This window comes from Gobio gobio, assembly GCF_949357685.1.
Source record: "Gobio gobio genome assembly, chromosome: 23".
NCBI classification, from domain to species: domain Eukaryota; kingdom Metazoa; phylum Chordata; class Actinopteri; order Cypriniformes; family Gobionidae; genus Gobio; species Gobio gobio.
In genome coordinates, this window is record NC_137119.1 from 41,868,867 (window position 1) to 41,895,067 (window position 26,201).

General features: G+C 39.3%; 1 protein-coding gene across 2 annotated transcripts; it reads left to right on the forward strand.

Moving 5' to 3' along the window:
* The first annotated feature begins 16 nt into the window (after nucleotides 1-16).
* LOC307119355 (uncharacterized protein) lies at nucleotides 17-3,815 on the forward strand. 2 transcript variants are annotated; one of them, XM_079805580.1, is made up of 3 exons: nucleotides 17-60; nucleotides 335-403; nucleotides 854-3,815. In XM_079805580.1, exons 2-3 carry the CDS (start codon nucleotides 384-386, stop codon nucleotides 2,478-2,480), a joined length of 1,647 nt encoding a protein of 548 aa, XP_079661706.1. In that variant the 5' UTR covers nucleotides 17-60; nucleotides 335-383; the 3' UTR covers nucleotides 2,481-3,815. The 2 variants fall into 2 exon arrangements, with proteins under 2 accessions (XP_079661706.1, XP_079661707.1); XM_079805581.1 differs by lacking the exon at nucleotides 335-403 and having other exon boundaries at nucleotides 854-3,566.
* The last annotated feature ends 22,386 nt before the right edge of the window (nucleotides 3,816-26,201 follow it).

A 26,201-nucleotide genomic window follows, 5' to 3' on the forward strand; every position in this document is an offset into this window, starting at 1 on the left:
GTCTCTTCCTGTCTGCAAGCACCTGAAGTGAGTTAGACAAAGAAGCACTTGAACAATATTGTAAGTCAATCTCTATTGCTCTTCTGAATAGGCTCTGTGGCTCAGTAGTAATATTGTAATGAATTGTAATATCTCAGATTGGCTTGCTGTAAATGTTACTGTATATTATTGTAGGTATTTGCTAATAGTGCAAATACAGAAATAGGAACAAAGAAAATGTTAGACTAGTTTCCACAGATTTGTTGTACACTATACATTCTGTGTACAGTTCACTGTTTAGGACTATGTCTTTCTGTTTTGGGAAATTAATTTAATGTGTAAATACTTTGCTTAGCAACAAACTGCACCTTGCCTTGAAGACTACAAACCTCAAATCCAGAGTCATGGCAGATTCTATTGTAAGGTAGGACTACGCCACAGTCATTTTAGTCTTTAGTCTTATTGTTAATAGGGCTTTTAAATCACATTTTGCCAATTCTAAGATACTAATATTTTGTTAAAAATCTAAAAATCACATTTCACAATTAAAATATAGCTGCAATCAATAATCCCTTTCATTCAGAAACATTTCCAACCATCGCTTAGTTGAACCAGGTGAATGTTCATCATATCTGTTATCTTCTGTGTTTATCAAATTTTGCAGTGACTGTAGATTTTTCCCATTAAAAAAAACCCTTTTTATGTGGCCGTTATATTGTGAAAATGTACTCTTTTTACTCTTATGAAGACATTTTTATTTTTAATTAAGTGATGTGCAATTTTGCCTTGTATCATTAGGAAAAACAAATTAACTACATGAATTAACTTTTTTTTTTTTACATTATAAATGTCTGTGTTTGTGTTTTCTGCACAGACAAAACAAAGAACCAGATTTACACAAATTTGATGCCATCATCAATCAAAGTGTAATTGAAGAGGGGACTCCAACCCGATACCATCTGACACTGAGGACAGAGTCTCGTGATCAATCTAAACCATATAAAAAAATGACCTTTGGTGAGAGAGATGAAAACAAACCCCATAAAACCATTCTGATGGTGGGAGAAACAGGAACAGGAAAAACAACCCTGATCAATGCAATGATCAACTACATGTTAGATGTTCAGAGAGAAGACAAGGTTTGGTTTGAGATCACAGATGATCAGAGTGACGGAACATCAGTTCAGAGTCAGACCTCCAGCATCACTGTTTATGGGTTTTATCTGCAAGAGAGTCCAATCCATCTAACAATCATCGACACACCAGGATATGGAAAAACACGTGATTTTGAGAAAGATGAAGAGATCGTTGAGAGTTTGCTTAGTTTAAGTGAATCTGAAAAAGGGATTAATGAAATAGATGCAGTGTGTCTGGTGATCAATGCAACACAGACTCGACTCTCTGACAGACAAATATACATATTTGATGCTGTTCAGTCTTTATTTGGAAGAGATATTGCTGAAAACATGGTCTTGCTCTTCACACACTCACGTGGAGCAATCCCTAGAAATGTCCTGACGGCTGTTAAAGAGGCTGAGATCAAGTGTGCCATGAATGACAAGAATCAGCCGGTGTATTTCCTGTTTGACAACTACGAGTCAGACGCCACTAGTGAAGAAGATGAAATGCTGAAGCAATCATGGGATCTTAGTTTTAGAGAAATTACAGGATTTTTCAAATTTCTTGAAAAGATCAAACCAAAAACCTTGAAGATGACTCGAGATGTTTTAAAGAAAAGGAGGCAGTTGGAGGCAAAAATCGGCAACATAAAATCACATTTTCAAAAGATGAAACTAAAGCAGAATCAGCTGAAACAAACTCAAGAAGATCTGAAGCAACACAAGAAACTTGTTGAAGAAAATAAGAACTTTGAGTCTGAAGTTGAAGTGAAATATAAAGAGAAGGTTGATATTGATCCTGCTGTAGCCAGTGTGGCGATGTGCTGCACCGTCTGTGAGGAGAACTGTCATTATCCAGGATGCTGGTGGGTCAGAGATCTCTCATGGTGCAGTGTGATGAAAGATGATCACTGTACAGTGTGCACTAATAAATGCCACTACAGCAAACACGTCAAAGAAGCAAAAATATATGAAACAAAGACAAAGAAAGAGAAGAAGACAAATGAAGAATTAAAGAAGAAATATGATGACAATATAATTAAAGTTAGAGATGGTGAGTCTCTGGTCCAGAAGCTGGAAGAAGAACTGCAAGAATTAACGATAAATAAAGTAAAGCTGGTGATGGAAGCTTTTGGCTGTGTGGAGACTCTGCAGATGATCGCACTCAACACTGATTCACTGATCATACTTCAGCACATTGATGATCTGATTGAGAAGCTGAAGGAAATAAATGAACCTGAAAAGGCAGAAACACTGGAAAACATCAAGAAGACAGCGGGAGAAGAAAAACACAAAGCGCTGGAATACATGAATAGATGTGTTAAGTCAGAAAATTGCACTCTTACAGTGTCCTTCTGTGATGCTACACATTATGTTCATTGAAGCAATAATGTGTTCATACATAAAATGTGAGTTTGACAAAAGCCTTGCTAAAAATGTAGCCGAATGTTTGTTTTGAGAATATTTGTGCAGAGTCAAAAAAACATTTACATACATGTCAATTTACATGTTAATATTTAGTCCCCACGTTTACTCCATCTTGTTGTGTTTGTTGTGTTCACCAGTCCCTTGTTAGTTATTAGTCACAGTTTTAATATATCTCCTGCAAGTATACTGGACTTTTTTGTCCTAGTTTAATAAATCTGCACTTGGGTCCTGCCTGACAAGTTCCAGAATATCATGCTCGACATAAATATGGCCTTGTTTGTGTAACTGGATTCTGATAGGCTGAATACTACAGTCAATTTTTTTAGCTAGCCTATAAAAAGATTCAAGCAATAATTTGAGGTATTTATATAAACATGTTTTTCTATTTTGTTAAAACAGTTTCTGAGGCATTTGCCTTGATTTTGGTCTTCATGTAACCAGTTTTGAGTCAATATGACAGTGTGTATGAGGAATCATCCTGATAGAGTTACTTGACAATAAATAAGACAACTGTTAAAAATTAATTTACTCAAGATATAAGGCCATGTTACAGTAATCTCTCTCACAGACAATTTGCTGTTAAACAGCGCCACCAAGGGGTCAAATAATAAAATCACATAAACACAATATATGCAAATATTGCAATATAGCCACATTTTAGTGCTTTTTAGAGAATATTTGTGCAGAGACAATTAAATAAACATTTGCACATTAATATTTAGTCTCTCTTGGGATGCTGTCACAATATGAACAATGATGTTAATTGCTTTTACTGCATCTTGTATTGTTCACTAGTCCCTTATGTCTGCAATATTATAACACTTTTAATAGTGAAGCAATTACTTCTCTTTAAATGTTTTGGTTACTTACCTGTTGATCAAAAATTGTGGTAACACTTTACGGTAAGGGTACATGAATTATCATGAATTCATCCACTTATGCATTACTACATGCATTAATATCTCATGAATCATCAGAAACTAACAGGAGTTCAAAGTCTTTCATTCATGACTTCAAGGATGAACAACACCTTAATTAAAACATTAACTAAGTACGTCATCATGAATTATGGTTTATTACACATGATGTTTTCTATGTTCACAAAAACCATTGGTCTAAATCATGTATGTAAGACTACTTGAAATTATGTTTTATTTATTTTATTTATCGGGAGGAGCACATTCAGATAATTAACCTAATTAATAGGATACTCTGGGTTTGGGCCAGAATTTAGAGCTCCGAGCCCTCCCCCGGACAGAACGGCAAATACACATAAACTTTACTCTATTTAAAATAATGCAAGTGTGAACTCGTGAATTATTAAAGGAATATACAAAAATCCACATTAACTTATGCATGCACTGGCTAGACCAGTATATTAATTCATGTGAGAAGTTTTTCATTAATCATGATCTCTGAGTTAAGCATGTTCATGTCTTCTTCATAGCCTGCAGATAAATGGACAGACCCCAAAATTGGCCAATCTTAGCACACAGCACATTAATTCTGTTGACATTCAAATACAGTAGTCATCCTTAACTAAGCATTAGCTTCTCATGACTTCATCGTGTGTGTGGCTCCTCAACTAAAGTCCTTTGAAACACTGATGAACAATGTGTTATGGCATAATTGTGAAATGACATGAATATGAACATGAAAGTTCAAGCCTTTACACACCGTTTTCTTAAGCTTTTTCACAGTTTAATGTGAGGTATGAATATTTAAGTTGTTAAATTCAAGTTCACGTAAACTCTTCCACCTCCCTCCGCTGTCAGTCATTCTCCATTCAGAACTATGTGTCGCGTTTGGTTATGACAGTCCACAACACGATGATGATTCATGATTCCTATTGTTATACTTGATCTAGTTCTATGGATTTGCGTAAAGGACTTTATCTTGCTGAAGTGTATTGCGGTTTCTAAATCCTGTTACTTTCTCCCGAGTGTCTGTTAGATCACAAGTAAGGTGTTGAGTAAGGTGATCAGATTTCTGAAATTAAAACCGGGGACATTTCCTATTTGAGTGGTCAAAATATCACTAAAAAACCTAATTTGTTATCATCTATTAATTAAAAACGGGGACAATATTTTTTTTATAATATAATTGTATTTAATACTTTCATTTTCATAAGTTTATACTGTATAAATTATTATTATTTATTTATTTTTACATCAAATGTTTTATGTTTGTGCTTGAAAATAATTCTTACTATCTTTAATTGGTCTTATTTTTTTCATTTTAGGCTTATTTTTATGTTTAAGTATGTGTATTCTGCACATGTATTTGTTGCAAGTATAGTTGTTTAGTTTTTTATATATCAGACCTGCAAACTCCTCTGAGTAAAAAAGGTGACAGTGGGGGTGGTATTTTAGCATATTTTAAAATGCAAATGATACATTTCTGAGCGTGACTTAAAGAGAATGACACATTTAATATTTTAAAAATGATTTTATTTACAACACGGAAACGCCTGGAACTCAAGGAAGTGTTGTGACGCATGACACAAAAAATAAAAGACTCACATTAGGGGTGTAACGGTACACAAAACTGAGTTACTATCAGTTTTGACAGCCGTTTTATTGACAGCAGTTTTTTTATTTATTTTTTATATTTAACAGTGGTTTACTGAAGAAGAAAAAAAGTATCTGTCCTTGAATTAATTAAATTACATCTAAACGTTTATTGAGATGGAGATGATAGTGGACTTCAGGAGGAACAGCCCAGCTCTCCCCCCACTCACCATCATGAACAGCACTGTGGAAGCACTGTGACTCCATTGTGAAAAAGGCCCAGCAGAGACTGTACTTCCTTCGTCAGCTGAGGAAGTTCAACCTCCCACAGGAGCTGCTGATTCAGTTCTACTCGGCTGCCATTGAGTCTGTCTTATGCACTTCCATCACTGTCTGGTTTGGTTCAGCTACCAAATCTGACATCAAGAGAATACACCGCACAAACCGGACTGCAGAAAGGATTATTGGTGCTCCCCTGCCAACCCTCCAGGACCTGAACTCTTGCAGAGTGAGGAAGAGAGCAGGGAAAATCATCACAGACTCCGCTCACCCTGGACACCTCCTGTTTGAACTGTTACCATCAGGACGGCGACTCCGATCACTGGCCACCAGAACATCTGGGCACAGGAACAGTTTCTTCCCACAGGCCATTTCCCTCTTGAGCAGTTAAATACACCCCCTTCCCTTCCCTAAGTGCAATACTCTGACTGTTTAGTGTAATCTTCTAAACTCAGGAGATTATTTATATTTATATATTCATACTACTCAAATACTGTAAATATGTTCACAATCTGTAAATGTTTAGTCTGACTAAACGTAACTGTGACCTTATATTTTTTATACTATTTTTCATATTTTTATTCTTAGAATTTGTATTACTATGTTCTTGTTGTGTTTGTTTTGTATATGTGCACTGGAAGCTTCAGCACCAAGAAAAATTCCTTGTGTGTGCAAGCACACTTGGCAATAAAGCTCTTTCTGATTCTGATTCTGATTCTGTTTCTGATTCTGATTCTGAACTGACGGTTCGGTACCTCGGTTTTGAAATCACGGTTCGGTACGAGTTTTACAAAATTGCTTTTTATTTATTTTTTATATTTAACAGTGGTTTACTGAAGAAGAAAAAAAGTGTCTGTCCTTGAATGAATTAAATTATATCTAAACGTTTTTTGAAGATATTGCTGTAAATTATATAGGGAGCCCTTACTTGCACATTAATATTAAAGGTTCACAACAGAGCCCAAACTATTAGCCTTAATTCAGTTGCTATTTATTTTTAGGTCTAATAATCAACACTCAAATAACACATTGTATGCAAACATATAAACTTCACATAAGGCAGTTTTTGCATTAACTTCTAAATCTAAGTATAAAATAGTTTTTTTCTCCAATTCGTTGTTGAAATATAATAATGTATACACAGTGTCTGTCATTTTCATGACAGGTTTATTTAACATGGATGAAATAATCAAGACATCGCTAACAGGTCAAGTAGAATATAATGAATATACAGGCTAATATAGGTCATATATTTAGTGAAAGAGTTGATTTTTCTAGTGAATAAAATTCTGTGGACACTGAATGACTGCCTGAGGTAAATGTGATGCTAACGTTACATGACATTTACAAGCAGTTAAATTGACGTCTTTCCGCCGTTGAAACACTGATTAAGCGATTACACCACATATATACACATGACAGTAAGTTGTAATGTATCCTCAACATAACTACAGATGGTCATTAATGTTTATTCTTTAGTAAGAGATGATCGATCGCCTTCACAGATGATCACGTTCACGCGCGTGCATGCCCATGCGCATCGCGCGGCCGCTTGAACTGTGATCAGTGATCAGTCACGCCAAATAGAACGTCAAAACGGCTTTTATCATTTGAATTTCTTGATAAAATGGACTGAATACTTAATATGTTCGTGTGGGAACTCGGATTGAAGTGTGTTCCGCTCTTAAAACAAGACTGTGAACTGTTAAAGATTGCACCCGGAAACCGTTCGGTAATGTTAGATGCGTGCACCAATTCTAATTCCAATTTTATCCAGGTGCCACCTGCCGCTGCAGCCGGCAATTCTTGTGGTCTGAGTCTGTCCAATGGCAATTCCATCTCTCATGCCAAGCATGAGCAGAGCAGGAGAGGCCTGAGTGGTGGTGTGCTGGCTAGCTCTGCAATGCATCAGTGTTAGGTTGAGTGCTGTTTGGAATGTATACCCCTGGGCCTGGTGTGCACGAATGCCATTCTTAGGTCTCACGGACCTTTTCCTGGACCGCCCCAACCTGGTGGAATGACCTGCCTATCTCAATTCGAGCGGCCGAGTCTGTAGCCATTTTCAAAAACCATCTAAAGATACATCTTTTCCAGCAGCACCTGACCAATCAAGAATAGCACTTAACATTCTATTCATTTTCTGTCTGTCTAATTTATTTAAAAAAAAAAAAAAGTTCTGTCCTGTGTGTTCTATGTTAGATTAACTGAGACTTGTTACAGCACTTGCATACTGTTGCCCTTGACTGCTCTAGTTGCTTCTATTGCTCTCATTTGTAAGTCGCTTTGGATAAAAGCGTCTGCTAAATGACTAAATGTAAATTTTAGGCTTTGATTGAATCTTTCAACCCCACCATTTGCCTGAGGACGGTAGAGTGCGGCACGGAAATGCTTAATTCCTTTACTGCACAGGAAGGTGGAGAAGTCTGCAGAGGTAAACTGTGGCCTGTTATCAGTAGTGATGGAACGGGGCATGCCCCAGCAAGCAAACAGACTCTCCAGTACTTGAGTGATGGTCTGTGTTGTCACTGTTCCGGCTGGTATTACCTCAAGCCATTTAGAATGGAGATCATACACGACCACTAGAAGGTGCTGATGGTGGGGAATGCCATGGCCATGAATTTCCCCTCAAATGTCCAGTTGCAGGTGCTCCCATGGATGAGATTGCCATGGAACAGGCTGCAAAAGGGGTGAGACCGGTTGTCCAGTCTTTCCACTGAGTAGACACAGTTCGCAGTCTCTGACCAGTCCTTCAATGTCACGATCAATGCCTGGCCACCAGACCAGGTCCCGGCATCTTTGCTTGAGCTTTACAATAACCAAGTGCCCCTCATGCGCCATTGATAACACGCGTGCATGCAGGCTGCCCAGCACTACTGTACAAAGGCCTCTAGAGACACAAACATCGCCCCAACAGGACAATTTATTTTGTACCTTAGCAAAAGGTTTTAGGTCCTCTGCCACCTGTGTTGGCCATCCCGAGCGTACATTAATCTAAAGGATTATTAGGAACACCATACTAATACTGTGTTTGACCCCCTTTTGCCTTCAGAACTGCCTTAATTCTACGTGGCATTGATTCAACAAGGTGCTGAAAGCATTCTTTAGAAATGTTGGCCCATATTGATAGGAGAGCATCTTGCAGTTGATGTAGATTGTGGGATGCACATCCAGGGCACGAAGCTCCCGTTCCACCTCATCCCAAAGATGCTCTATTGGGTTGAGATCTGGGGCCTAATTTATAAAACTTTGCGTAGGATTTGCGTCAGAAGTGGCGTGCGGATGAAACATAGGACGTGCGTACGCACAGAAATATTTGGATTTATAAAACCGTGCGCACGCACATCCTACGCTGTTTTCCCTTAATAAATCACAATCAATTCTAAATGTAGCGCAGCTTTTGCGACTTCATGTCACGCCCATAGTTGTCCATAAATAGTCCGTGAAACGCCCACAAATTAATATTCATAATTAGCGAAATCATGGCAAACACAGAGAGGAAATAAAAAAAACGTAACTTCACTCAATGTGAAGTAGAAGTTATCGTTGGCGAGGTGGAAAAGAGGAGAACAATTTTGTTTGGAGGGCACAGTGTGGGCATTACTAATGCCAAAAAGGCACTTGAGGTGCAAAAGGTTGCAGACGCCGTAAATGCTGTAGCCTCACAACCTCGGACCGTGGCCGAAAAAAAAAAAGAAATGGTCGGACATCAAAGTCGAGGCAAAAAAGCGTCTAGCGCTGCATCTCCAGAGTGTGTCTGCCACGGGTGGGGGAGACGGGACACCGGAGCTGACCCCTCTTGATGAGACACTGCCGGCAATTATTGGGGAATCGAAAAATAAAAATAATATTTATCGAAAATAAAACAAACTAAAGGCATTTGCATGAATACCATGATTGAGTAGCTGATGAAGACATTTTTACTATGAAAAAAACTTTCCCCAGTGGACAATTTATACATCTATCTATCTATTTATCTATCTATCTCCCTAATTATCTATCTATCTGTCTATCTAATTGCATCTATATCTGCTCCGCCAGACGGACACATTGACGAGAATATCAGTTTTGTACATTATTTCGTTCTGTTTACCATATTATTTATGAGGATGAATTGCATAACATGCCAATATTATTGCAGAACATATTTCACTTTTCTTTTTGCAAATATGTGTTAATTTGCATTTCTGTTGTAATTTTCGTTTGTTTTACACTGCAGATCGATCAAACGGGTGTTCGTGAAGGCTGTTAATTGTAAGACTTTGTGAAGTCTTCATGTTATTTATGAGAGGCAGTATAGCCATTTCTTTTACACAACGGTCTACAGTTTCACACACTTTCACGTGTTTCTTCATCTGCCGACGGTGTCGCCATTTCTCATTTCACCCATTTTTGTGCGTACGCCTGGGTCAGAGCTTGCGTGAAGGACCGCACATTTTCCCGTCAAGTTTGCTTTTTATAAATACCAATTATTGCGTAGAGAGCGGCGTACGCCTTTTTTGTGCGTACGCAACGTTTATAAATGAGGCACCTGGTGACTGTGGGGGCCAATTTAGTTCAGTGAACTCATTGTCATGTTCAAGAAACCAATTTGAAATGATTCGAGCTTTGTGACGGTGCATTATCCTGCTGGAAGTAGCCATCAGAGGATGGGGACATGGTGGTCATAAAGGGATGGACATGCTCAGAAACAATGCTCAGGTAGGCCGTGGCATTTAAACAATGCCCAATTGGCACTAAGGGGCCTAAAGTGTGCCAAGAAAACATCCCCCACACCATTACACCACCACCACCAGCCTGCACAGTGGTAACAATGCATGATGGATCCATGTTCTCATTCTGTTTACGCCAAATTCTGACTCTACCATCTGAATGTCTCAACAGAAATCCAGACTCATCAGACCAGGCAACATTTTTCCAGTCTTCAACTGTCCAATTTTGGTGAGCTCGTGCAAATTGTAGCCTCTTTTTCCTATTTGTAGTGGAGATGAGTGGTACTTGGTGGGGTCTTCTGCTTTTGTACACTGTTAGACATTTCTGTAATTTGTACAGTTATTTACTATATATCACCCAGTATAATACTGTAAATTCTCTTTACAGTAAATAACTGTAATTCCCGTTGCATCATGGGGATATTCTATGACGTCAAACACCAAATACAGTGATTTCCTGTATTTTTAAAAAATAAGTATAATAAAGTATAATACTGTATTTACCACAACGGCCTCTTTGACACAATTGGGATCGACAGGATTTGCTTTAGATTTATATTAGGAACCTGAGCTGAGCTCACGGTTTCAGAGAACATGAGCTGTGTCCGGACACCTTGCGAAGATTTTTTCATCCCCGTGAGAACAGCAAACAAGCAAGGTAAGTGTGATTTGTACTAGCCGCGTTTGTCTGCACCCCAATTTTAGCTTGTCAGCATTGGTGCTAAAAACTCAGGTAAACCTAACGTTTTATAAAAAAAAACAGTGCAGCGTTGTAAGTTTTGCCTGAGGAGAGAGCTCACAGTCCGGACAACATATAGTTACTTTACATAATGTTAGGCTATCATTTGCTACAGCTTTGGTGCTAAAACTGAGGTAAACCTAACATTTTATTTAAAAAAATTAGTTTATTGAAATAGAATAGAAACCAGTGTAGCGTCATAAGTTTTGCCCGAGGAGAGAGCTCACGGCCCGGACAACATATCCATTACTTTACATAACGTTATTTGCTTCAGCTTTGGTGCTAAAGCTGAGGTAAACCTAACGTTTTATTTTTATAAAGACTTAGTGAGTTTATTGAATTAACTTTACCAATAAAATTAAGATTTTTCTTATTGAGCATATTAAGCGTACATTAGGACGACGCTAGTTAGTAAATTAACGTTGGCCACTAGTTGCGAAAATAACGTCGTTAACAAGCAAAGTTTACATTAACATTAAGTCAAGTAACTTGGTTAATGAGATATTATCTGTCAGCGTGTAGTTAACGTTGGTCACTGGAGAAAAAAGTTTTTTTTTTCTTTCTCAAATTTTACATTTGGATTGACGTGATTTATTTTACATTTTAGATAAGAATACCAGAAGCCTGCCTGTGCGACACTGGAACTCATACAACGGTAAGTAACGTTACCCCTCTTTGTTTCTCCACATATTACTGTTAAGTCAATGTTTTTCTTGTATGATTTAGTCGGGTCTGTTTAACTGAATAACAAAATTATTTAGTTTTTCCCACTTCTTTTTAGCTTTAACTAGCCATGTACCATGTTTTTTCATAAATTATATTATACTAAAATAATCAAAAAATGTGTTTGTCCAGGACTGACAGAATATAATTGGCCAATGGATATAGTGGACAATTTTTGGATGATTTTGGCAGATGAAATATAATTTATGAAAAAAAAACATGGCAAAACTTTAGAATAATGTTGCTCACATGCAAACCTGAATACATTTCTGAACACAAAAGAAGATGAAGAATGTTTGTAACCTAACAGATTGAGGCACCATTCACTTCTATAGTATTTTTTTCCTACTATGGAAGTGATGGTGCCTCAAAATTGTCTGGTTACAAACATTCTTTTTAAAGGTTTAGAACAACAGGGTGAGTAAATGACAGAATTTACTTTTCTTTTTTTCTTTGAGGTGAACTATCCGTTTAATGACGGACCATTATTCTAAAGTGTTACCAAACTCATTTAAAGCAAAGGCACTAAGGGTGATGAAATTTAAAATATCTTTATTTTCACTTAATTTTCTCTTAAGGAGGGAACAAGATGCACCACCAAAACCGGAGTGAGTCGGAAGACCGGGGAAGTTGTTAACAGGAAGACAATTGTAATCAACAACAGAGTGTCATCCTTCCTTCGCCACCTAATGGAGTTTGAATGGAAAAACTTGGACTAGGTGAGACACTTTTTTAATAGGATATGTAATGTAGCCATGAGCCATGAGCATTCTGGTGACCATGCGCATGCGCAGGTTGTGAGCGCGTTGTTTGTGTTAGAGCTCTGTAGAATTGATTCATAATCCTTGATTTTCTTCTTAACACTCGCTTACAAACGAATACTTTCTATTACTTACAGCGTGTGAACATATCTCCGATACGATTCTCTACAAAAAAAAACAATCGGATTGCTTTGATATCGCTACTTATATCCGAACTTCCGCTACTAGCCGTAGCCCGCTAGCATTGCACGCGTGGTAACTTATTTACACCCGTCACCACTGAAACCTACAATTTCGCCATCGCAGCACATCTGCTACATTGGCGAATAACTCGGATGTGTGTCTAATGTTACCTTTAAGTGCAGGTGAGGACACGTTCGAGCTGCATTCGGTGCAGTTGGAGTTGGAGTCGTTGGAGAAGCAGATTCGCGGCCTACTAGACAGACAAGCCGTGCTGAGAGAGCGACGATCAGCACTTGAAACATCACGCGCCGATGCGCACAAGTCAGTGGATAGTAACCTCTTGACTCCGACCTCGTCTACTCCGTGTGTTTCTCTGCACAGTACCCAAGCACCCAGGACGCAATCATCATCCCTGGTTTCGTTCACTCCGGCACCGACACAGCACCATGGACCCTGGGTGTTTCCACAGCGGAAGACGCGAGCCAGGACCAGAGCTAGGACCTCTCCGCCCCTCCCAGTCTTCGAGATCTCCACCCGGAACCGCTTCTCCCCTCTTCGCGAGACGGAACGCGACGCTGTGGTCATCGGTACTTCCATCGTCCGACATGTCCACGCTACCTCAGGTAAAGGCAAGGTAATCACTCACTGCTTTCCTGGTGCTCGTGTTCTCGATGTCGCTGCGCAGGTTCCCGAGATCCTGAACGGTGACGAGCGCATCGGACCTGTCGTGCTGCACGCGGGAACGAACGACACCAGGCTGCGGCAGACGGAGGTTCTGAAGAAGGACTACAGGAGTCTGGTCGAGACGGTGCGCAGAACATCGCCTGAAGCAACGATCATCGTTTCTGGACCGCTTCCCACGTACCGACTAGGACATGAAAAGTTCAGTAGATTATTTGCTCTAAATGAATGGTTAATGTCATGGTGTAATGAACAGAAGCTGCTCTTTGTAAATAATTGGAATCTGTTTTGGGAGCGACCTAGGCTCTTCCGTCCTGATGGCCTTCACCCCAGCAGAATCGGAGCGGCTCTTCTGTCGGACAACATCTCCAGAGCGCTGCACACCATCATTTGACTAGTAAGTCAAAGTCCAAATCACAGTATTTGCTGTCCTAACTTAATTGACATAAGTACCAATGTAGAACATTATTTAGAAACTGTGTCTATTCCTCGTTTAGTGAGGTCAAACATTAAATCTACTGTAGGATCTAGGAAAAATCTAATTGTGATTAAACCAGAAAATCTCAATATTAGTGAACAAAAACAATTTTGTCCTAACTTAATTGACATAAGTACCAATGTAGAACATCATATAGAAACTGTGTCTATTCCTCGTTTAGTGAGGGCAAACATTAAATCTACTGTAGGATCTAGGAAAAATCTAATTGTGATTAAACCAGAAAATCGCAATATTAGTGAACAAAAACAATTTCTAAAACTAGGTCTTCTAAACATTAGATCGCTCACACCTAAGGCGGTTATTGTAAATGAAATGGTCACAGATAATAGTTTCGATGTACTTTGCCTTACTGAAACCTAGCTTAAGCCAAATGATTATTTCGGTCTAAATGAGTCTACTCCGCCAGGATACTGTTATAAGCATGAGCCCCGTCTGATTGGTCGTGGCGGCGGTGTTGCAACAATCTATAGAGATATTCTTAATGTTACTCAGAAAACAGGTCACAGGTTTAATTTGTTTGAAGTACTATTGCTAAATGTTACGCTCTTAAATGTAAGAAAGAAATCCGTATTAACTCTAGCCCTGGCTACTGTATATAGACCTCCAGGGCCCTATGCTGATTTCCTAAAAGAGTTTGCAGACTTTCTCTCAGATCTATTGGTCAACGTCGATAAAGCATTAATTGTTGGAGATTTTAACATACATGTAGATAACACAAATGATGCGTTAGGGGCTGCGTTTACAGATCTATTAAATTCCTTTGGGGTCAAGCAAAACGTCACTGGTCCCACTCATCGTCTTAATCACACACTAGATTTAATTATATCACATGGAACCAACCCAACCGATATAGATATTATACCACAAAGTGATGATGTCACTGACCATTACATGGTAACTTGCATACTGCGTACTGCTGAAATCTGTCATGTTGCGCCACGTTATCGACCAGGCAGAACAATCCTTCCAACCACTACAGATAGATTCTCAAATAGCTTACCTGATCTGTCTCAGCTGCTCAGTGAACCCAAACAAACAGATGAACTAGAGGAAATGACTAGCAGTATGAGCACCATTTTCTCTAGTACATTAGAAATTGTTGCACCAATTAGATTAAAAAAGGTTAGAGAGAAAACTAAAGCACCATGGTACAACAGTGCTACACATGTTATCAAGAGAGAAACTCGTAAAATCACAAATGATTTACTTCTAGCTTCTGACCAAGGCTGTATCTCAATACTAGTTCTACTCGATCTTAGTGCTGCGTTCGATAATATAGATCATAAAATACTCATAGATCGACTTCAAAATTATACTGGTGTTCAGGGACAGGCATTAAACTGGTTTAGATCGTACTTATCAGACCGCTACCATTTTGTCTGTCTAAATGGGGAAAAATCCAGGATGATGTCAGTAGACTATGGGGTGCCGCAAGGATCCGTATTAGGCCCTCTGCTATTCTCAATATATATGCTACCGCTTGGTAATATTATAAGAAAACATGGAATTAATTTCCACTGTTATGCTAATGACACTCAATTATATATTTCATCACGACCGGACGAAAACGCTAAATTATCTAAACTGACAGCATGTGTTGAAGATATTAAATACTGGATGACGTGTAATTTTCTGCTATTAAATTCAGATAAAACGGAGGTATTACTTATTGGTCCAAAAAACTGCCCACAAAACCTCGCACAATACAATTTTACCTTGGAAGGATGCCCTGTCACTTTATCCACTACAGTAAAAGACCTAGGTGTTATACTAGACCGCAACCTGACATTCGAAAATCATATTTCATATGTTACAAGAACGGCATTTTTCCACCTTAGAAACATTGCTAAGCTACGTAACATGCTATCTATTCCTGATGCAGAAAAGTTAGTTCATGCATTCATGACCTCGAGATTAGATTACTGTAATGCTTTATTAGCTGGTTGTCCTGCATCCTCAATAAACAAACTACAGTTAGTCCAAAACGCAGCTGCTAGAGTTCTTACTAGGTCAAGAAAATATGATCATATAACACCAATTTTATCATCTCTACACTGGTTACCTATTAAGTTCTGTATCAATTACAAAGTATTGCTACTGACCTATAAAGCCCTAAATGGTTTAGCTCCAGTGTATCTAACGGATCTTCTATCGCCCTACAACCCATCGCGCTCTTTAAGGTCACTAAACTCTAGGCTTCTGGTCATTCCTAGGATATCCAAGTCCACTAAAGGAGGGAGGGCTTTTTCACATTTGGCTCCTAAACTCTGGAATAGTCTTCCTGATATTGTCTGAGGTTCAGACTCGCTGTCCCAGTTTAAAACTAGATTAAAGACACATCTCTTTAGCCAAGCATTCACATTATAATTACCTTTTATACTACAGTTAAATTGGAACAACAGCATTAATATAATATTCTGAACAGCAGCTACGCTAATTATTTCCCATCTGCTTTTCTGTTGTTATCTCGGGACACTAGTCCCTAGGTAAATAGTTCGTCAACTCCAGTTTGTATCCAGCCTCTCATGAAGACTTCGGATGCCCCAACACCTGTGATGAGACGACTCCACGCCTGTGAAGAGACGACTCAACGCCAGCGTTGTTATGGCCTAAATTAATATACGACTGATTATCTTTTTCGAACATTGTTCTTTAACATTGTGTTTCTAACATTTTTGTTACTTTCTGTAAAGCTGCTTTGAAACAATGTGTATTTTGAAAAGCGCTATACAAATAAATTTGAATTGAATTGAATTGAATTTGGATTTTAAAGTGCAGGGTTATAATAATGTGCGTAGGGATAGGATTATTGGAGTAGGAGGGGGAGTGGCTACGTTTATAATGGAAGGAGTAAAATTTAGAAGGGTAGAAGTAAGAAATGAATGTGAAGTAATAGAAGTAGAGGTGTGGGTTGGGGAACAGAATTTAAGAATTATAAACTACTATAACCCAAGTGAAAGTTAAGCAAAGCAATTCTGGAGGAAATTAGGGGAGTAAATGAACATAATCTGGTTTGGTGTGGAGATTTTAATGGGCATTGTACGCTATGGGGGAGTGGAAAAAATGATTTTAATGGAAGTGTCATCGAAGATATGTTAGATGGGTGTGATTTAGTGTGTTTAAATGATGGAAGGGCAACAAGAGTTGATTTAGCAAAAGGGAAGTTTTCTGCAATAGATTTAACCATTTTTACTGGAAACCTGGCAAGGAGGTGTGTGTGGGATACATTGGATCAACATTTAATACGTAGTGATCATTTTCCAATTATTTGCAAGATAGGAATTGAGTTGGAGGTGAATGTAGAGGGGAAAATGTCTAGATGGAAATTTAAGTCAGCTGACTGGGATAAATATAAGGAGATAAGTGAGATTTTAATGAAAGAAATAGAAGAATCGGTAGAGAATGTTGAAAAATTGAATAATAAAATAAGTAGTAGTCTTTGTAAAGCATCAGAGGAAGTGATTGGTAAAGGTGAAGGAATTGAAAATAATCAAAGATATTTGATATTTGAAATCCAACAAAGAGATTTGCTTTACTGTTGCCAATCACATGATCAAATAGTTGCGCCGCATTTTGGCAACGGAAGAGGTGTTGTTCCCCAGTGGTTCTAACGTGTTAGCAACTCTGAAAGTTTATCAAAGCGGTTTCCCAGCATCAAAATGTGTGGCTGTTGCGTTTTCGGTTGCACTAATCGATATTCCACCAATGGGCTTAAGTTTTATAGGATTCCGACAGGATCATGGCCGTTTCAGAAGAACCGGCGGCACCTGTGGCTGCAGGCGATTAAACGCGTTGATTGGAACGAGGACATAATAAAAAATGCTTGCGTTATGCTGTGAGGACGTAGTTCTCTCGTTGGTTGATTATCATGGCGTTCCGAAGGGTTCCTTAATATGACTTTCGGCAGACGCAGGCGACACGTTCATTGAGACGAGTGCATGTTGCAAAGTCATATTAAAGAACCCTTTGGAACGCCATACACAATTGACTTTCTCTTCTCTCATTCCTCTCAATGAACGTGACATTTGCGTCTGTCTTATGCCGTGATGTCTGCGCCTGTGATTTTATTTGAGTGTGTAAATGCGTGTGTGAATTCTTGTTTAATCCCACAAATATATATATATATACAATAATTATTATTATTGGGGTTGTTATTGTAAATAACCCAAGCCTCATACATCGTTGTCTTGTGTCCTTGTCTTTGACTAGGGAGAATTTCTGATTTTAACACACAAAACTCTGAGTCTATGTCATGGTATTTGACGTTCTGTACATGCCCACAGACAACGTATTCATAAACATCCAGTGATTTATATGCTCGTAATTTCTCTCGGGTGTACACGTTCGGTTTCTCAACTAAATACGTATATATATCCGGCCACTGTATATTTGGCCATCTGCTAACGTCTTCTATCCACTCCACTATAGTACACGGATCTGGTAGCCAAATACCATTTGATAAAATCAACTTTTTAAAATAACTTTCTCTGTCTGTGTTTCTTAATCTGCTTGCGTAGCTTGACAAGCTGCTGATTCTCGCCATAGTTTGTTGCCAAAATGCGCGCGCATACGTTGCTACGTCATCATTGTGTACAAACAGTAAAAGGGTCTATACAGGGAGTGCAAAATTTTTAGGCAATTGAGTATTTTGACCACATCATCCTCGTTATGCATGTTGTCTTACTCCAAGCTGTATAGGCTGGAAAGCCTACTACCAATTAAGCATATTAGGTGATGTGCATCTCTGTAATGAGAAGGGGTGTGGTCTAATGACATCAACACCCTATATCAGGTGTGCATAATTATTAGGCAACTTCCTTTCCTTTGGCAAAATGGGTCAAAAGAAGGACTTGACAGGCTCAGAAAAGTCAAAAATAGTGAGATATATTGCAGAGGGATGCAGCAGTCTTAAAATAGCCAAGCTTCTGAAGCGTGATCATCGAACAATCAAGCGTTTCATTCAAAATAGTCAACAGGGTCGCAAGAAGCGTGTGGAAAAACCAAGGCGCAAAATAACTGCCCGTGAACTGAGAAAAGTCAAGCGTGCAGCTGCCAAGATGCCACTTGCCACCAGTTTGGCCATATTTTAGAGCTGCAACATCACTGGAGTGCCCAAAAGCACAAGGTGTGCAATACTCAGAGACATGGCCAAGGTAAGAAAGGCAGAAAGTCGACCACCACTGAACAAGACACACAAGCTGAAACGTCAAGACTGGGCCAAGAAATATCTCAAGACTGATTTTTCTAAGGTTTTATGGACTGATGAAATGAGAGTGAGTCTTGATGGGCCAGATGGATGGGCCCGTGGCTGGATTGGTAAAGGGCAGAGAGCTCCAGTCCGACTCAGACGCCAGCAAGGTGGAGGTGGAGTACTGGTTTGGGCTGGTATCATCAAAGATGAGCTTGTGGGGCCTTTTCAGGTTGAGGATGGAGTCAAGCTCAACTCCCAGTCCTACTGCCAGTTTCTGGAAGACACCTTCTTCAAGCAGTGGTACAGGAAGAAGTCTGCATCCTTCAAGAAAAACATGATTTTCATGCAGGACAATGCTCCATCACACGCGTCCAAGTACTCCACAGCGTGGCTGGCAAGAAAGGGTATAAAAGAAGAAAATCTAATGATATGGCCTCCTTGTTCACCTGATCTGAACCCCATTGAGAACCTGTGGTCCATCATCAAATGTGCGATTTACAAGGAGGGAAAACAGTACACCTCTCTGAACAGTGTCTGGGAGGCTGTGGTTGCTGCTGCACGCAATGTTGATGGTGAACAGATCAAAACACTGACAGAATCCATGGATGGCAGGCTTTTGAGTGTCCTTGCAAAGAAAGGTGGCTATATTGGTCACTGATTTGTTTTTGAATGTCAAAAATGTATATTTGTGAATGTTGAGATGTTATATTGGTTTCACTGGTAAAAATAAATAATTGAAATGGGTATAAATTTGTTTTTTGTTAAGTTGCCTAATAATTATGCACAGTAATAGTCACCTGCACACACAGATATCCCCCTAAAATAGCTAAAACTAAAAACCAAAAATATTCAGCTTTGATATTTGATAGAACTTGCCTAATAATTCTGCACTCCCTGTATAGTCACATTATAGCAACGCTCTCCCACATATTTTGCTATTGTAACTGCACTTACTTCCGTCGTTGGTATAAGTTGCAGTGGGTGGAAATAGATGAGAAATGTACAGTTTTCTTTCATCTTTCTGATAACGTTTCTTTAGTCTTCTGGCAACCCTGCAGATTGAACCATCTACAGGAGTCCACTCTTACACAGTACAGGAGAAAACACAGAATGTCTTTAATTTGATCATACACATGATTTCAGACATGATTTCTATTGAGTGTTGTTTTGCAGAAATCATTTCTTTAAAGTGAATTTCGTTTTCTATAAATTGTATTTTAATTTTGATCAAGGTTTCATAAACTAATTGCCTGTATATTTAATACATAAGAAGCAAAATAAGAACACCGGGAATGGATTGACGTGCGTAACGAACCCACTGGCCTGTTTCCGCGGCTTTTGAGTAAGGCTGAAAGCCTCTTTCTTTTTAATACATTTCTAGAATATATGTATTACAGTATAACATACAATATATTACAGTAGGCCTATTATAGATAGTTGATATTTGTGCACCGTGGTCCGTAATTTCAAGGTCAAAGTTATGCCACTGATGCGAACATGAGCAGTCCATGAAGGCACCTGTTACCCGTGGCTGTTATGAACTGCAGGCTACATCAATAAATTACAAAACTTTCGTGCTATGGATACTGCCACTGATACAGGCAGCGGAAGAGCCTATTTTACCGAAGAGAAGGAACTGACTATTTTCTTTAGCGGAAGCACAATCGTGTTTAAATCAATAAACTCCTTTTAAATCAATATTTTGTGTAAAATTATTGATTTATTTGATTTATTTCGATCTTGGGTTAGATTTTTTTTTTCCTGTTTTCAGTGGTTATGAGGAGCAACATGAGAGAGAAATTTGGTAATCATTGTTTAAGTACATTAAACCACGTCATGGCCATGTCATATTGTCACCATGGTACTTATGATGCAGATTAGTGGGTCATATCATATGTCTATGCTTTTTGAAAACTTACGGCTTTCTTCTTCATAAAATGAGTCGGACATCATCACATGATTTTTGTATACATTTTTATTTATTTACATTAGTAAGCTACAGGACATCGTCTTTCACAACATGACCTGCGCGAAAGAGAGAAAAAAATGAATGCATCATTGTACCCAGCACTTCTGAAAATGCACTTCTGAATGCGTCTGTCCCCAGCACATTTCAAACCAAACTGACACCCATGGAGGTTGTGTAGCCTACGTGACGTCACCCATAGGATTCTGAAGAGCAGTTTTGAAGCGCAAAGTAGGGACGAGCTGGCTGACGCCATCTTGTCAGCGCGGCATCGCGCGTCGCTCCCAGATAACAGAAAATGGGCAAAGAGGGGACGTGGGCAGAGCTGAGGTGACGAGATGACTAACAGACAGCAGACAAACGACAATCCACCTGTCACTCAAAGTGACCACGCCCTTAATTATGCAGAACTTTAAAGCTTTATATAATGTAAACGCATGAGTTATAAAAAAATTCACCCCCCTCATAGTCGTCATGAAGGGCAAAATTAGCCATATAGACCAAAACCACAGTTTGTCCCAGACTGTAAACATGTGTTCTTCTGCTGTAAAGTTGGGCATTTTAACATGAGCTCAATGAGATTCTGCTCCTTCTGGAGTCTGGAGCCAGTCCATGAACTGCAGTTTAAGTCACTTCCGTATCGGCTTCAAGTGAAACTGCGGGAGGAGCCGCTTGGTCTCAGTCCGCTCCCTAGTTCAGTGGTCAGGGCACTGATCAGGGAGTCGTCCACATTCATGTTTACGATTTACTGATTCACCACCTAGGAAGTTAGGGAGCTGATTGAGTCGCACCCATCACACTGGTTCCCTTATGGTTCCATAAATAACTGTGTGTACATGGTAAGATTTGTGAAAGTGTACATATAAGATTACAAGTGTAAATTAAATTTGCATGCAAGAGAAGCTTTGTAAAGGTGTGAATTGTCTTTCAAGTGTAAGAAAAAAATATTTGCAGCATTTTACTGTTATAAGAGTAATAATTCAAAAACTGCAGCTTCATGCTAACACAAAATAAATATGATCTGTATTCTTATGACTTCCATTTTTCCACTTTTGTCAGGAACTGCAAAACAGATTGACCGCGTAAAACCATCTCTTTGTGTAAATTTTTTTTTGCACATTTCTAAATGACTTGTGTACAGTTGCGAGAAGGAAGGCGGGTCCACCTTCTTCTGTAGCCAATCAAATGAGCTGCTCCCTGACTCTCGATTTACTCTTATCTGATCAATATTCAATAAACAATAAAAAATATAAAAAATTCAATAAACACGCCAGACCCAGTTCTCGTTGCCGAAATGGTACTTTTAATGCACACAAATTTTACTAAACAATTAAATAAAGTATGATAAGCTTAATAAGCTATGAACCATTAGGCTGACTATATGTGTTCATACTGAATTTCGAGCTGGTGTGTTAAAAACATTTCTGTGTATTCAGTGCATGTATCCTGCTCATCATCATCTTCATCCTCCTCAGCAGGCCATGGTATTAGTTTGAAATCTTAATGATGCTGAAAGTAGGCCTATCTGCACTACTGCATGCATCATTTCACCTGTCTACTGATCAGGGGCGATTCCAGAATTACAATTATTATTATTATTTTACTAAAATTAGGTATAATATTTTTTTTCCCTTTAACATGTATTTAAGGGCATCTCTAAATTATGCACCATTTATCATCTGCAATGCATTGTGTAACCTCTAGATGGCTGTGTGTGTGTGTGTGTGTGTGTGCGTGTGTGTGTGTGTGCGCGTGTGTGTGTGTGTGTGTGTGTGTGTGTGTGTGTGTGTGTGTGTGTGTGTGTGTGTGTGTAGGTGAAGTGAATAACACTGATGATCTCTTCATCTCCTGTTAGTGGGTGGGATATATTAGGCAGCAAGTGAACATTTTGTCCTCAGAGTTGATGTGTTAGAAGCAGGAAAAATGGGCAAGCGTAAGGATTTGAGCGAGTTTGACAAGGGCCAGATTGTGTTGGGTCAGAGCATCTCCAAAACTGCAGCTCTTGTGGGGTGTTCCCGGTCTGCAGTGGTCAGTCTCTATCAAAAGTGCTCCAAGGAAGGAACAGTGGAGAAGTGGAGAACCGGCCACAGGGTCATGAAGGACCAGTGGAGAACCGGCCACAGGGTCATGGGCGGCCGAGGCTCATTGATGCACGTGGGAAGCGAAGGCTGGCCCGTGTGGTCCGATCAAACAGACGAGCTACTGGAGCTCAAACTGCTCAAGAAGTTAATGCTGGTTCTGATAGAAAAGTGTCAGAATACACAGAGCATCTCAGTTTGTTGCGTATGGGGCGGCACAGCCGCTGAACAGTCAGGGTGCCCATGCTGACCCCTGACCCCGCCCAAAGCACCAACAGTGGCACGTGAGCATCAGAACTGAACCACGGAGCAATGGAAGAAGGTGGCCTGCTCTGACGATCACGTGTTCTTTTACATCACGTGGATGGCCGGGTGTGTGTGTGTGTGTGGCTTACCTGGGGAACACATGGCACCAGGTGCACTATGGGAAGAAGGCGTGGCGGCGGAGGCAGAGATGCTTTGGGCTGCTGGGAAACCTTGGATCCTCCATCCATGTGGGTATTACTTTGACACGTCCCACCTACCTAAGCATTGTTGAGACCATATCCAGCCTTTCATGGAAACGGTATTCCCTGGTGGCTGTGGCTCTTTCAGCTGATAATGCGCCGCCACAAAGCACAAATGCTTCAGGAATGGTTTGAGGAGCACAACAATGAGTTTGAGGTGTTGAATTGGCCTCCAAATTCCCCAGATCTCAATCCAATCGAGCATCTGTGGGATGTGCTGAACAAACAAGTCCGATCCATGGAGGCACCACCTCACAACTTACAGGACTTAAAGGATCTGCTGCTAACATCTTGGTGCCAGATACCACAGCGCACCTTCAGGGGTCTAGTGGAGTCCATGCCTCGACGGGTCAGGGCTGTTTTGGCAGCAAAAGGGGGACCAACACAATATTAGGTAATGTTGATCAGTGCATATCAGCTTCATTGTGTATGCCTAGTTGCTGGGTTTTGATTCAGACAAAGTTAGTTATTTTGCATTTGATTTGGATATGTATATTTAGACATGAAGTATCAGTTTTGCATTACAGTCAAATCTGGACACAGAGAAAGCATTTTGTTATTCATATCTACATAATAGCCTGATCAGTCACACAAATGTAATCAGAATCAATATTAACAGTGTGACCCGGATGATATTTCAAAATATATAATTGAGTGTTAAATGCCATGAACAGAGATGTGATCTGAAAAAGTCTGAATCATATTACACAGAAATAATTAAACCTATACATAAATGTAACCAAAATCTTAACCATTATCTTGCAATACCATGCATGAATAACAGTAATCATTGCATTATAGTCTCTAATACATGGATTTCTCGGCGACGTCATCACTGCTTGCGCACGCACCCGAGAGGCAGAAAGAAGAAACCTCTCGTGTTGTAGGTTAGTAGCGGCGTGTCTGTAAGTCAAAATGCCAAGGAGTTGCTGCGTGGTTAATTGTACCAACAGAGCCAGTGCTGGGTGCCTGATGTTTAACATACCTAGGGGGAAGCATGCGTTTGCCAAAAAATTATTTTTGTTATTGCAGGTACATTTTGATAGGTAGACGTACCCTGCCATGCATTTAAAATCACGTTTTATTGAGTCAGCAGTTATATACAAACAATAAGGAAAGCTTCAATACTTAAGGTTGTTGCAGTAGCGGACCAGCTGAGCGATCTGTCTTTCTGCCTCCAGAGGCCCATTGCACAAAAGTAGAATTAAGACATCCAGGATAAATGACTGAGCTGAGCTCAATGAAGCCAAAACAAGTGCATCCAGGCTTAATTGGTTGCACAAAGACCAAGCCAGGATGAGCAGACACGGATTCATCAAGCCAGGTTAAACCAATCTTGGATAGGTGCGCGCTCACGGCTCACTCAAATACACCCGCCGCCGATCACAGATTCACTGATTCACCATTGCAACTAGAGCGGCGTACTTTTCCCCGTTGGAGGCACAAATCCTCATGGAGGCATACGAGGAGGTAAAATACATAATTAAGAAGAAAGGCAACAGCGACACAGTGATAAAGCAAAGAGAAAAAGCATGGCAAAGTATTGCAGACCTCCAGAATGCGAAAGTAGTGCACAATTACACACTCACCGCTCCGCTGAAACATCACAATTACAATCCAAATAGTTAATTCACATCTCCAAAAATGCAGTTGTACACTGATTATGAAACAGTTTAACTTTTAATTGAAATGGACAACAGATATGAGTGAAATTGTGTAAAGTAACCCCATCACACTGTATAAGGCTTTGATAAATTATTATCAAAGGCTTACATAATTACTACGCTTAGTAGTAGGCTACAGTTTAATCTTAGCCGTTGTACTCTGCTTCTTATGCTATCCACTGATGTATTTATTTTTTTGGCCTCTTATGATGTTTGTGCTGTATACTGTGTGTAATACAAGCTTGTAGGGAGGCTACTGCATCCATTCATTTGTCTGTTCAGTTGATGTGTATGGATTTGTCCTGCATTTATTTCAGTGTGCAGACAAGCAGGGTGTGTTATATAATCTCTATATATTATATAATCTCTATCTTTGAATGTGTATTTATCCTTTTGTTGTATAATCCTTTTGTTGTATTGTTGAGTCACTGTGTGACTTCAGTTTCGAAAGGAGCTGATGGTTTACCTGCTTTGTTTTATCCTTATTCAATAAAGGAACCTAATGTTACACTTTGTGTTTTTATATTTATATGGAATGTGTATTTTATACGACCGAGTATTAGGGCCACACTGAGGAAGAAGGAAAAAGTCATACATTTATGAGGCTGGTTCTTTCTGCGGAAAAGATGCATATTCTTTTTACAGTCCTGATACTTATGACAATGTGACGCTGATGTGCCAAAAGATTAAGTATGTCCTTGTTTGTGAAACCATACTGAAGAACAATTCCACGAAATGCCCCACAGCTGTCATTTTAACAACCGTCCTCTAAAACAACGGGTTACAATTTATGACTTAATTTATCGAAGTCTGTGACTTTTCTTTTTTTTCTCTGTGGCCCTAATGTTCTATCATTTTTATATATAGCCTTATAGTCTATAGGAAACCGTAAATTATCCAATGATAGCAACATCATCTAAAAATCATAATTTATCCAAAATGATTTTGAAATTATGATCACAAACGTTTAAATAATGACAGTGGGTCTAGTTATATGTGATAACAATGTATAGTGGGCAGTAGAATAACTATTGGTTTCCGTTTGTGGAGACTGCTGACTGACATAAGGGATGAGATTAAATAGATCCTGGACTTTAGCCTGGTCTGGAGCAGGCTAGCTCCACAGAATAAATCTCCATGGTAATTTATACCATAACATCCAACTGCCACCCTATCCAGCTTTAGTG

Bases quoted from the DNA above. Each gene is read 5' to 3' on its own strand.
- LOC307119355 (XM_079805580.1), top strand. From the start codon at position 384: ATGGCAGATTCTATTGTAAG. The intron at 404-853 runs GTAGGACTACGC...TTTTCTGCACAG, and splicing joins ATGGCAGATTCTATTGTAAG to ACAAAACAAAGAACCAGATT.